Source organism: Hordeum vulgare, chromosome 7H (genome assembly GCF_904849725.1).
Source record: "Hordeum vulgare subsp. vulgare chromosome 7H, MorexV3_pseudomolecules_assembly, whole genome shotgun sequence".
NCBI lineage: Eukaryota > Viridiplantae > Streptophyta > Magnoliopsida > Poales > Poaceae > Hordeum > Hordeum vulgare.
In genome coordinates, this window is record NC_058524.1 from 14,042,625 (window position 1) to 14,056,962 (window position 14,338).

The window sequence follows — 14,338 nt, forward strand, 5'->3', positions numbered from 1 at the left end:
GGAAGGAGCGCCCGTAGTCAGGCCCCGGGGATGTAGCCATGATGGTGAACCTCGTTAACAAATCTCGGTGTCGTGCTTGTGTGATTGCCTGATCCTCGATAGATCAACTATGTGCCTCGGATTATTCTAACACGAACGCCATTGCGAAAAACCTAGAGCACGCATAGGGAAATGCCAAAGTACACACCTTTGAAAAAGCGTGCGAGATAAAATCTGAGGGCATGAATCAAATTGAACAAAACAACTAAATTAAAGAATTGCACATCGACAGGAGGAAGAAGGAAAACCAAGACACATTTACGCTAGATATTGAAATGTGCATGCATGGACAATACAGCGACCAAAAAAACATCAAGCAGTGCAGTCGATTGGAAGCACGAGGGCGTTGGAGTTGAACGACCCTTCCACGGCGAAGAAGACATGAGGGCAGGAGACGTTCATGATGTAGAGCCTGGTGGGTACCCCTCCGACCTGAAACCGCACCTTTGCCGTCACCACCACCGTAAACTCTCTGCCGTTCATCGGACGGCCAACAAAGTCCCGGACTGTGCCACTGGACAGTAGGAGCACCGACGCATTGACGCTTGTTGACCCCGTGCCTGGCCGCAGGTACTCATTCTTCGGCGGCGGCGAATAGACCAGGGCGTGGATCGTGCTGGAGCTATTATTGAGATCGACAAAGAAGCTCTGGTACCGCACCCCTGCACGCTTCCGGCTGGCGTTAGCGGCGGCAATGGTGAGGTTCACGTACTGGATCGAACCGTCGGCACTACCATTGCTGATCGAGGCATGTGTGACGGATAAGCTGATGTCGGCAGGTCTGAGGATGACGGAGACGATGATGACAATGGCGGTGACAACAAGTGTACCCCCGAGAGCCGCCAGGATGCAGTTGTTGGTCGTCCAAAAAATTTTCTGGTGAGCAATAGCTCATGAGGAGAAAATCAGTTTCAAGAAAAATTTGAGTTAGTGCCTAAGTCAGAGTTCAGTTTTTAAATTTCTGCCATCTGGCCGAATGTTTTTCAAGTTAGTTTTCCATATGCTCTCGGACGGAACTGACATGACAATTTCAATTTGGACAAAAAAAATAATGAAAAATAACTAAAAACTGACCGGAAACTAAAAAGTGAGGATCAGTGATCGCACACATAAACACGAGTATACAAAGCATATATATGAAAATAATGGGCCCAACCTTTTCGTTCCTGGAAGGGTTATACATGTACAGCTCCCTCGTGGTCCAAATATGCTGTGGAGCAGGGTTATACATGTACAGCTCCCCCCTCGTCCTGCTTGCACGGTGACGCTGCTGCTCCCCATCTTCAGGCCGATGAACTCTTCCTAGGCCGCCGTCCCCGGCATCGGCGACATGTGCTTCCATACTCCACCTGCGCAGCTGCAGGCGCGTGAAACAAGGCAGCGTGGTGGGAGGAGCGGGGCGGCAAGGCAGGCAGCAAGAGGAGACGACCACCGCGGGTAATGGTGTACTCCCTCCCTAAAGAAATATAAGAGCGGTTAGATCACTAAAATAGTGATCTAAGCACTATTATATTTGTTTAGGAAGGGACTATATGCCTAGCTAACAATAAGCAAGCTAGCTAGATGATGCATGTGCATGCAGCTCAAGCTTTTGTTGTTGGCATGACTATACATATACACATGGTTTCAATGCTTGCAAAAATAATTTGGGATGGAATCGCGTGCTCAGACGGCAACCTTGATTCGATTCCCTAGTTACGTACTAGCTTTCGTCTTGGGCACGGTCATTCTTTAATTTTCCTTTTGCCTTTACAGACAAACACACACACACACACACACACATACAGAGAGAGAGAGAGAGGATTTTATTCATGTTTTCTCCAAAGAGAAAGTAGCTAGGAGTGTTAGCAAGCCATCTGCCTTTTCATGTTCCGAGCGAGAGGAATCTTACCATGTGCTTTAGTAATCACTTTTGTCACCTTCAAGGATAGTGACTCACTTCATCTCTTTTATATGCAACTTAACCGCACAGAATATATCTTCAAACGAGAGTTTTTTTTTCTTCTTAACAAATTTTCACCGTGCCAGGAAATTACAAGGAAAACAAGGGTGAGAGGGCACAGATCATACTAGAAGAACGAGGGCTACCTCAAGATAGCAGGGGGAGAAATAACATGGGAATTGCAAGGATGAAAAGGCAAGTTTCCCTCGGTTGTGAAACCAAGGTCATCAATCCATGAATACAAAGCTTCAAACCTGATGATCAGCTCTGCACAAAATTAAGAACTTGACGTGTGTCCCCAACAAGGCTTTGCAATGTTGTGAACTCACTAGTTTTGCTAGCTGAGCGAAATTGAATGAAGAAAAGGTACTTTTATATTTTTTGAATAATTATTTGTAGAAAACAAAAGACCTTGTAAATAGAAAGTTGTAGTTGTTTTGATTATGAAAATTGGACCGGAGCTAATAAGTTCACTCATAGCATCACTTCAAATATCAATCATGTAAAAATATCAAACATAGGCGGGATAAGATTGAATTACAGATATTTTCTTACGCTTTGATCATATAGGCCATGGTAATATGCAGGCCCGGCCCTGAGGGGGGGGGGGGCAGAGGGGGCGGCCGCCCCGGGCCCGCTCTTTGTATTATTAGGCCCACGAAATTATTATTTCTAAGCTAATTTAGAATAGGGCCTGGACATGTAGTTGCGTACAGGGAGCAAGTATCTCGGATAAGTAAATAAGCGATCGCTAGATTGTTGGGATTTCTGTAGGTGCGCACGATGAAATTAGCTATCGATCTAGCCACCACATATCACAAACGAGTCCTCAAATTCCGCAATCTTAGGGGCAATCTGCCGCCGCCACAACATCTTCCCACGAAGGCCTCCCCGCTGCTTCGTCCTACCACGGCAACTCGGGAGATTTCATGTTCACCCCATGGACGGAATCACAAAAGTGACAATATCATAGGTCCCAACATGCAGTTTTTGAACAACAGATCAGGTAAGCATTTTCTTGATTCATCATCCGGGAGCTAGTGAATTAGAGTAGCTACTGAATAAGGGGAGTAGAGTAGGATGTACTTGTCCCTTCTGGCTAATTAATTAATTAAAAAAATGCATGATGGACTTAATCTAATTAGTTGGCCAATTTAATTTTAGTGTTGCAAATTTTGAAGTTAATTCTGGATGTGCGCCACCAGGAGCAGTACACGTAACTTTTTTTTGACAGACTGAAATATACAATGCATGAAACTTCCTAGTCAAAATCTTAAGAAAAGCAAGATATACTTAATATAATCATCTACGATTATATCATGGAACTAGGTCGACATTTTGGTTTTGCACCCCATTGATAAAAATTAAGAGTAATTATTGTTTAAAAAGTCTAAATATGCATATATTGATAATAATTTAGATATATAAACCTGGGCCCTTGAAATTTTAGGACTGGCCACAGTCGCATCTACCCGAGTCGCTTCCTGTGCTGTCGGGACGACACCTGTGGAACCATCACTCTAATGACCCCTTCTTTAGCGTCGGTGACCTCATGACACTAGCAACTATCAACCTTCGACTCCCCGCCACTGGTAATTCCAAGGGTCTCACCTGGGCGTTGTAGATTGTGCCAAGATCAACCATCGTCGACAACGTTTAGCAAAAGTATAATTTCAATGTCATGATGTTTACGTTAAGGGGCCCCGACATTTCGTTTCGCCCTGGGCCCCTAAAATCTCAAGACCGGCCCTGATAATATGTAGGCAGTATGTCCAAACATCCAAAGACTACTCATGAGCATGTATTTATAGCTAACACTCCACCCAATGACCCCTCATAAACATGCATCCTAAGTATTACTCCATGTAATAAAACCGAGTATTGCATTAGGCAATTTTTCAAAACTCGGCCTTGAGGATCTTGATTTTTTTTAAAGAAGAATAGAGTTGCCCAGTTAATTTACGGAAAACCGGACGAAAACTATTACAACACACCAAGTGAAGGGCACCCCGACCAACTTGTCACCCACAAGACACACACACACTGCCGAGGAGAAGACACCGTCGAGGTTCCCGACTATGTCATCGTCATCACCTCTCCTTAATCAAGCGACTCCGAATTTGCCGTGGGCAACCCAATTAAGAGCCCTCCGAACAAATGAGAACGAGGACCCTATCGGCCAAAGCCGAAGAAACGGCCGGCGAAGTCAAATACCAGGCAACTCCGACCTTGATGACGAGCCTTGAAAGACAAAAGAAGCACGTCTGGCGCCGACAGACTTCCAACTGCCCATCACCTGGCATCGTTGCCGCAATGCCGCCCCACAACACCGCAGCTCCGACTTCATACTCAAGAACAAGCCAGTTGTCGAGGACAAAGACAAGCGCGACCCTGCACATCTTGCCACCTTCATCATCGCCACACAATACGCAACACCAGAACCTCCCACACCGTTGATTGGGCACGTCCAGCCTTCCAGAGGCCCAAATGGGACAAAGATCTCCAAGATGGCGCCCACAAGAGAGAAAACGACGTCTGAAAGCGTTGTTGTCGCCTGATCCAACGAACCATGGACCCGAAGATCTTGACCCGAGAGTAGAGGAAGTGCAACCTCCACAACAACGACTACAAAAAGGAATAGTGATGCCCACGAGCTCTGCCGCTGCTGGCTAACAAGGGTCGGCAAGGCTTACGCCTAGAGAAGCACAAACAACACCCCACACAAGCCTCCAGTGGCATGTACACCTCCACCGCCGCGAGCTCGCCCTTGTCGTGTAGATCCACTGCATTCCTAGCCGCCTGCAAAGACAGGCGAACCAGAGCCACAACGGGCACCCAATCTTGCGCTCACCACACACAAAACACCACCATGCATGCAAACACCGGTAGGGAGGGCTGCCACCCTGCCCGAACCTACCGCAAGAAGACGTCGGACGCCCATCGACCGCAACTGCCCCACAAGGGCCGAATCTGGCCAGGCCAGTTCGTCCTGCATGGAACCACCTCTCAGCAGAAGGGGCTACCACCCTGCGTTGGCAGCCGGAGAGGAGCCACTGACCTAATCTCCACAAACGCACGACGGCGCCGCAACCTCCCAGCGGAGACAAAGATGGGGTCGAGCCTCCCCACTGATACGTCCATTTTGCATCATGCTTTCATGTTGATATTTATCGCTTTATGGACTGTTATTATACTTTGTGGAACCATACTTATGCCTTTTCTCTCTTATTTTGCAAGGTTTATTTGAAGAGGGAGAATACCGGCAGCTGGAATTCTGAACTGGAAAAGGAGCAAGTCTGAGTGCTCTATTCTGTGCAACTCCAAATGCCCTGAAAATCAACATGGATTTTTTTGGATTTTATAAAAAATACTGGGCGAAAGAAGTGCCAGAGGGGATCAACCAGGAGCCCACAAGCCTGGTTGCCGCGGCCTACCCCCCTGGCCGCGGCAACAGGGCTTGTGGGCACCCTGGCGGCCCACTAGCCCCCCTCTTTTGCTATATGAAGGGTTTCGTCCGGAAAAAAATCAAGGTGGAGATTTTTCGTGGATTCTCCGCCGCCACGAGGCGGAACTTGAGCGGATCCAATCTAGAGCTCCGGTAGGACGATCCTGCCGGGGAAACTTCCCTCCTGGAGGGGGAAATCGTCACCATCATCATCACCAACACTCCTCTCGTCGGAGGGGAGGCATCTCCGTCAACATCTTCATCAGCACCATCTCCTCTCCAAACCCTAGTTCATCTCTTGTAACCAATCTCTGTCTCGCGACTCCGATTGGTACTTCTAAGGTTGCTAGTAGTGTTGATTACTCTTTGTAGTTGATGCTAGTTGGATTACTTGGTGGAAGAGTTTATGTTCAGATCCTTGATGCTATTCATTACACCTCTGATCATGATTATGATTATGCTTTGTGAGTAGTTACTTTTGTTTCTGAGGACATGGGATAAGGCATGCTGATAAGAGTCATGTGAATTTGGTATTCGTTCGGTATTTTGATATGATGTATGTTGTTTTTCCTCTAGTGGTGTTAGGTGAACGTCGACTACATAACAATTCACCATATTTGGGCCTAGAGAAAGGCATTGGGGAGTAGTAAGTAGATGATGGGTTGCTAGAGTGAAAGAAGCTTAAACCCCAGTCTATGCGTTGCTTCGTAAGGGGTTGATTTGGATCCACTAGATTAATGTTATGGTTAGACGTTGTCTTAATTCTTCTTTCGTAGTTGCGGATGCTTGCGAGAGGGGTTAATCATAAGTGGGATGCTTGTCCAAGTAAGGGCAGTACCCAAGCGCCGGTCCACCCACATATCAAACTATCAAAGTAACAAACGCGAATCATATGAACATGATGAAACTAGCATGACAGAAATTCCCGTGTGTCCTCGGGAGCGTTTTTACTCTTGTAAGACTTTGTTCAGGCTTGTCCCTTGCTACAAAAGGGATTGGGCCACTTGCTGCACCGTTGCTACTACTTGTTACTTGTTACTTTTCGCTTGCTACATTTCACCTCACTACACCATCACTTGTTACCGCTACTTTCAGTGCTTGTAGTTATTACCTTGCTGAAAACCGTTTATCAGAGCCTTCTCCTCCTCATTGGGTTCGACACTCTTACTTATCGAAAGGACTACGATTGATCCCCTATACTTGTGGGTCATCAAGACTCTTTTCTGGCGCCGTTGCCGGGGAGGAAGTGCCTTTGGTAAGTGGAATTTGGTAAGGAAACATTTATATAGTGTTCTGAAATTTATTGTCACTTGTCACTATGGAAACTGTTCCTTTGAGGAGTTTGTTCGGGGTATATTCACCACGAACGGAAGCACGAGGAGTTGTTCCGCAACCTGAGGTACCTACTGAAAATATCTTTTATGAAATTCCTTCGGGTATGCTTGAGAAATTGCTGGCTAATCCTTTTACAGGAGATGGATCATCACATCCAGACTTGCATCTAATCTATGTAGATGAAGTTTGTGGTTTATTTAAGCTTGCAGGTTTGCCCGAGGATGAGGTAAATAAGAAAGTATTTCCTTTATCTTTGATGGATAAGGCGTTGACATGGTATAGGCTATGTGATGATACTGGATCATGGGACTACAATCGGTTGAAATTGGAATTTCATCAAAAGTTTTATCCTATGCATTTAGTACATCGTGATCGGAATTATATTTATAACTTTTGGCCTCGTGACAGGGAAAGCATAGCTCAAGCTTGGGGGAGGCTTAAATCAATGCTATATTCATGCCCCAATCATGAGCTCTCGAGAGAAATTATCACTCAAAACTTTTATGCTCGGCTTTCCCATGAAGATCGTACCATGCTTGATACTTCTTGTACCGGTTCTTTTATGAAGAAGGATATTGATCACAAGTGGAATTTATTGGAAAGAATCAAACGTAACTCTGAAGATTGGGAGTTGGAAGAAGGTAAGGAGTCAGGTATGAATTTCCAGTTTGATTGTGTTAAATCTTTTGTTGAAACAAACACTTCTAGAGATTTTAGCGCTAAGTGTGGACTTGACTCTGAGATAGTGCTTCTCTATGTGAATCTTTTGCTGCTCATGTTGATCTTCCCGAAGAGAAGTTGTCTAAGTATCATCCTCCTGTAGAAATCAACATAGTTAAACCCAATCTAGTTGAGGAGAAAGTCATTGCCTTTAGTGATCCTATTGTTCCTGGTGCTTACGCTGAGAAACCACCATACCCTGCTAGAAAAAAGGATTATTCTAAAGCTCCAACTGTGATACGTAGGGGTTACATTAGATCACTTGCACCCCCTGAGGAAATTAGAGTTGAACCTAGTGTTGCTATTATCAAAGATCTCTTAGCCGAAGACACAGATGGGCATGTTATCAAATTCTCTGAGGACTCCGCTAGAATAGCTAAACCTCACGCGAAAGACAAATACGGACATGTAGTTGGCTTGCCCGTTGTCTCTGTCAAGATAGGAGATCACTGTTATCATGGTTTATGTGATATGGGTGCTAGTGTTAGTGCAATACCCCGTTCCCTATATGATGAAATCAAAGCTGAGATTGCACCTGCTGAGTTAGAACCCATTGATGTCACTATTACGCTAGCTAATAGAGACACTATCTGCCCTCTGGGAATTGTGAGAGACGTAGAAGTCCTGTGTCAGGGACGAAGCCAACATGCAAGCATAGGGGGGCAAGTTTGTACATGAAGGGGGCAAAGTTCATATGAAATGAAAATTTTCAGCTACAACAATCACTATTATAGTAGAAAAATCAATTTTTTAGGGGGGGGTCTAGCCCCCCCCCCCCTCGTCCCCCCCTAGAATCGTCCCTGCCTGTGTGGTAAGACGAAGTATCCTACTGATTTCCTCGTCCTTGCTACTACACAAGATAGCTTTTGTCCCATCATATTTGGTAGACCCTTTCTCAACACTGTCAATGCTCACATTGATTGCATTAAACAGACTGTCACCGTTAGTTTCGAGGGTGTGTCTCATGAATTTAACTTCTCCAAGTTTGGAAGACAACCCCATGAAAAAGAGTCATCTGGTAGGGATGAAATCATTGCTCTTGCCTCTATTGTCGTACCTCCTACGGATCCTTTAGAGAAATATCTGCTTGAGCATGAAAATGATATGCATATGGAGGAAAGAGATGAGATAGATAAAATTGTCTTAGAACTATATCCTATTCTCAAGAATAATCTGCGTGTTGAACTGCTTGGGGATCCTCCACCACCAAAGGGTGATCCCGTGTTCGAGCTAAAACAGCTACCAGATACTCTTAAGTATGCCTATCTTGACGAGAAGGAGATATATCCTGTTATTATTAGTGATCACCTCTCGAGTCACGAGGAGAATAAGTTATTAAAAACTTTGAGGAAGCACCGTGCTGCTATTGGATATACTCTTGATGATCTTAAGGGTATTAGCCCCACTCTATGTCAGCACAAGATTAAAACCGATCCTAATTCTAAACCAGTTGCTGATCATCAATGAAGACTAAATCCGAGGATGAAAGAGGTCGTGAAAAAAGAAATATTGAAGCTTCTGGAAGCAGGAATCATTTATCCTGTTGCTCATAGTGATTGGGTAAGTCCAGTACATTGCGTACCTAAGAAGGGAGGTATCACCGTCGTCCCTAATGATAAGGATGAACTAATCCCGCACATGATTATTACTGGCTATAGGATGGTGATAGACTTCCGGATACTGAACAAGGCAACCAGGAAGGACCATTATCCTTTTCCGTTTATCGACCAGATGCTAGAAAGGCTATCTAAACACACACACTTTTTCTTTCTAGACGGTTATTCAGGTTTCTTGCAAATACCTGTTGCACAATCTGATCAAGAGAAGACCACCTTCACATGCCCCTTCGGTACATTTTCTTATAGAAGCATGCCTTTTGGCTTGTGCAATGCACCTGCCACCTTCCAAAGATGTATGATGGCTATATTCTCTGACTTTTATGAAACGATTGTTGAGGTTTTCATGGATGATTTCTCCATCTACGGTTCTTCCTTTGACGATTGCCTCAGCAACCTTGATCGAGTCTTGGAGAGATGCAAAGATACCAACCTCGTCTTGAACTGGGAGAAGTGCCACTTCATGGTTAATGAAGGCATCGTCTTAGGACACAAAATCTCTGAGAGAGGCATTGAAGTTGATAAGGCTAAGGTTGATGCAATTGAGAAAATGCCTTGACCCACAGATATCAGAGGTATACGAAGTTTCCTAGGTCATGCTGATTTCTATAGAAGGTTCATTAAAGACTTCTCTAAGATTTCTAGGCCTCTTACCAACCTCTTGCAGAAGGATGTTCCTTTTGTTTTTGATGAGGATTGTGAGGAAGCTTTCGAAATACTTAAGAAGGCCCACTACTAGGAAAAGGGCTATAGATAATATAGACACTAATGGCGCACCACACAAGTGGTGCGCCACTACTATATAGTAGTGGCGCACCATGTGCAGGTGCGCCATTAGTGTGATGGACACTAATGGCGCACCACACACACGGTGCGCCACTACTAACAATTTTTTTTTCCAAAAATACTAATGGCGCACCGGAGCAGAGTGCGTCATTACTAGTTTAACTAGTAATGGCGCACAACTCACCCAGTGCGCCACTACTATATTTTTTTTTTGCAAAAACTACTAATGACGCACCACCAGATGGTGCGCCATTAGTAACCTGGTTACTAATGGCGCACCATCAGGCTATGCGCCATTAGTAGTTTTGAAAAAAAAATCTCTCTCTGCTCCACCGCGACCGCGAAAAAGGAGACGCCAACGCAAACCCTCACCACTGTGTCCTCCGTCTCCCTCGTCGCCGACGCCGCCGCCATGCTCCGGCTGCGAAGCTCCATCCTCGCCCATCTCCTCTCTTCTTCTCCGGCCGCCTCTCCCGCATCCCCTCTCCACCGCCTCATATCCGTGCCAGGGATTCCCGTTCCCACTTCCCACCAGCGCCGCCACAAGCCGCCGGTCGCCAATCCCCCGCCTCCCGCCGTCGCCGCCCCCCTTGCTTACCCCGTCGTGCTCTCTCTTCCCCTGGACGCCGCGCTCCTCGACAACGAACCGCCTCTGAGCCTCCCTCCTCTCCAAGGCCGGCCGCCGACCTGGATCTGCATCGTCACCGGACGCCGCCTCGGTGAGCTCCTCTTCCACTCTCGTGCGTGTGCTAGCTGCTCCCGCTTGAGCTGCTGGTGTCGTGCTGCTTCTTGTGTGTGCTACTGTTCTGTTGTGCCATGGATCGATGGGTGGTTGTGTTGAACTGCTGATGCTGTTGGCTACTGTTCTCAAACATTGTCAGTTTTCCAACCAATTGATAGCCAATATCTTAGACTTGCCAGCAATTGGCATGACAATTCTTGGCACATAGGTGAAGTACAGATGCAAGAACAGAAATGCATCTGCAGCTGGTTAATATACCAAGTGTTTACTAAATGCAAGTAGCAGTGCTGATGCGAATGCGATGTGCCGTGCTTCCTAAATCCCAACTGTTGGTCGGTATCTCTTATGTTTCGACATGCCTGACTCATGATCAAAGTATGCATTGTAGATGTGAAAGTGCTCGGTTTATGGTCACTTCTTACTTGGTTCTTTGATTTTTCTTGCTTACGATGACTTATTTTATCGATGAAACTTTTTGTTGCTCCCCCAGGCTGTTTGTGGTTAAATCCAAGGAATTGGTGCGATACCAGGTCATGGAGGGGAGCAAGGACATGCAATAGTCAGCAGACATTGAACCTGTTATTAAAGTACCCAGAGAGCCTGCCATCATTATCAATGGTGTCCCAGACTTGCCTCCTGAGATCACATCTGGTTCACAACTTGCAGTAAGAGAGGCCATCTCCATGTTAAGATACTTCTATGTTCTCGCACTGTAATTATTGAGCTGTGTGGAGCTCACCTCTACTAATTAATTTTCACTACATGGTGAGCTTTTTTGTTCTGCACTGTGGTAGTAGTAGCTGACGCAGATGCAGAAAATCCCTGCAACACATCAGAGCTGGAAGCTTGACTAAACTAACAGATGTCGGACATGTTTGGGCGGGGGAAAGCTTCAGTTATGTCGTCATGTGTATGGTAGGACATCCCAATCATTCGACTTATGTTTACTTTTATACAAGTTTTCCCTAAAAAAGCATACACCATGATTAATGTAGGACCTAATTAATCATGGTGACAAATAAATTGAAAGCAAATAAATAATTAATGTAGAAAAACAGAGGCCGGCGACCAGCAGCACCTCTGTCTGATATGTTTCCAATAAATAATTAATGTAGAAAAACAGAGGTAGGACAGCCCAATAATTAATAAATTGAAAGCAAATAAATAATTAATCTGGTTCCCCCCTCTCCTCCCTGATCTATTTTTCTTCTCTGACCTGCAATGCGAAGGAGGCCAGGACCAAGCGGGAGGCCGGCGACCAGCAACACCTCTGTCTTCTTCGCTGCCGATTCCTCCCCAGGTACAACCCTAAGCTGTTCGATCTGCTTGGGCAGTGGATTGGCTGATTGTGTGCATGCTGATCTGAGGTGTTGTTCGTGTGCGATTTGTGTGTATGCGATGGCTCGCGTTTATACCTTGTATGACATGCTTCTTTCTGGTTAGTTAGCTGCAATTCAGAGGACGACATAGTTCAGTTTTGTGCATGTCATCTGGAAGTTACTTTTTTTCTTTTGTTCCAGTTTTCTGTTGAAGATGGACAGCAAGAGGAAGGTGCTAATTTAAGAGGCTGTCTCACGTGTGCTTATTTCCATGTCACACATGTTGCTACGATAACTAGGTTCGATTAGAGCAATGAATATGAAATGCTGATATTTTTGAGTTCCTTGATCTGAGGAAGAACCATGGCAAGGTAAAATGTTAGCCCAGCATTATCTAATTATTGTTTTTGTTTTGCAACTGAAGTACATAACCATTCAAATCTTTTGTGCTTTCTATGACATTCAGATTTACCTCATACATTTAAAGAGCACCCTGTCCTACAGATGCCTCTGCAAGTCTTAGTTTGCTGCAATTTATGCCCATACAAGAGAATAGTTGATATTAACATACTATTTATGTAGTACATTTTTGCATAATATGGAGGCTTTTAAATAATTATCTGCTTACTGTGACCCAAACCTATGCACTTTGTTTGTGATGTGTGTTTCTGTCATATACCATCTCTAGAAGGTGTTCTGATGAATGCCAATTTAACAAGAGGAGAACCGTGCGAGGGATCTTTTCTTTGCTCTGTGGGTTCCTGATCTATTCATGCAAAGAGTACAAAATAATGAGGATTGGTCCCTGTTTTGTCCTAATGAAGCTCCGGGGTTGGCTGATTGCTGGGGTGAGAAGTTTGAGGAATTGTACAAGAAATATGAGAAAGCAGTAAGTTCAAAACTCTACCCATATACAGCGAGTTAGAAAGGAACTTCAGTAATCATTCAGCAAATTCTGCATTGGAAAATGATGTCTTTCGGAATCATGCTGGTCCTCGGTCATTTCCGACACTTTTGACCTTTGAGCAGCATATGCAGTGGCATAGAACGATCTGAACAAGCCTGGTAGGTATCAAAAGAACAAGCAATGAAATTGAACCCATTTTCTGGATGGGGTCAAAGATCTATAGGCTGGGATTACTGTTGTCACTGCCCTATAGATTTGGGTTGTATCGTTGTGTATTATATTTTCTATGGAGCTATGTATGTATGGATGCTATGGAATTATATGTATATATGGATGCTATGGAATTTTGGATGTATGGATGCTATGGAATTTTGACATATGGATCATGAAATTTGTTATGCAACTTTGCATATATGTTATGTGTTGTGGATCAGTAAAACTATTGGGCACATATTATGTATTATATATATATATGTTATGTGTTGTTTAATTTGTGGTTTTGAAACAAAACATATATATGCCAGAAAGCAGATACTAATGGAGCACCATGGGCTATACTAATGGCGCACTGCCTGGTGCGCCATTAGTATATATGCCCTGGGAGGCACACTAATGGAGCACCATGGGCTATACTAATAGGGAACTACCTGGTGCGCCATTAGTATACCAGATACTAATGGCGCATCATGAGTGGTGCGCCATTAGTATACCAGATACTAATGGCGCACCATGAGCTATACTAATGGCGCACTGCCTGGTGCGCCATTTGTTGGAGTTATGCCCTAGAGGCAATAATAAATATAGTTATTATTATAATTCCTGTATCAATATAATCGTTTATTATCCATGCTATAATTGTATTGAATGAAGACTCATTTACATGTGTGGATACATAGACAAAACACTGTCCCTAGCAAGCCTCTAGTTCGCTAGCCAGTTGATCAAAGATAGACGGTGTCTTCTGATTATGAACAAGGTGTTGTTGCTTGATAACTGGATCACGTCATTAGGAGAATCACGTGATGGACTAGACCCAAACTAATAGACGTAGCATGTTGATCGTGTCATTTTTGTTGCTACTGTTTTCTGCGTGTCAAGTATTTGTTCCTATGACCATGAGATCATATAACTCACTGACACCGGAGGAATACTTTGTGTGTATCAAACGTCGCAACGTAACTGGGTGACTATAAATATGCTCTACATGTATCTCCGAAGGTGTTAGTTGAGTTAGTATGGATCAAGACAGGGATTTGTCACTCCGTATGACGGAGAGGTATCTCGGGGCCCACTCGGTAATACAACATCACACACAAGCCTTGCAAGCAATGTAACTTAGTGTAAGTTGCGGGATCTTGTATTACGGAACGAGTAAAGAGACTTGCCGGTAAACGAGATTGAAATAGGTATGCGGATACTGACGATCGAATCTCGGGCAAGTAACATACCGAAGGACAAAGGGAATGACATACGGGATTATATGAATC

At 44.6% G+C, this 14,338-nt stretch overlaps 1 protein-coding gene across 1 annotated transcript; it reads right to left on the minus strand.

Moving 5' to 3' along the window:
- Positions 1–205: 205 nt before the first annotated feature.
- LOC123408038 lies at positions 206–11,310 on the minus strand. Its single transcript, XM_045101256.1, has 6 exons — positions 11,217–11,310; positions 10,802–10,870; positions 10,250–10,744; positions 4,261–4,388; positions 1,196–1,495; positions 206–915 (listed from the first exon to the last, which is right to left on the minus strand). The coding sequence occupies exons 1-6, from the start codon at positions 11,308–11,310 to the stop codon at positions 352–354; spliced, it is 1,650 nt and encodes a 549-aa protein (XP_044957191.1). The 3' UTR covers positions 206–351.
- Between the last annotated feature and the right edge of the window lie 3,028 nt (positions 11,311–14,338).

Bases quoted from the DNA above. Each gene is read 5' to 3' on its own strand.
- LOC123408038 (XM_045101256.1), bottom strand. From the start codon at position 11,310: ATGGAGATGGCCTCTCTTACTGCAAGTTGTGAACCAGATGTGATCTCA. The intron at 10,871-11,216 runs GTACTTTAATAA...TATATTAACCAG, and splicing joins AATGATGGCAGGCTCTCTGG to CTGCAGATGCATTTCTGTTC. The intron at 1,496-4,260 runs GTCTGTCGGCGC...ATATTTCTTTAG, and splicing joins CAGGTGATGGGCAGTTGGAA to GGAGGGAGTACACCATTACC.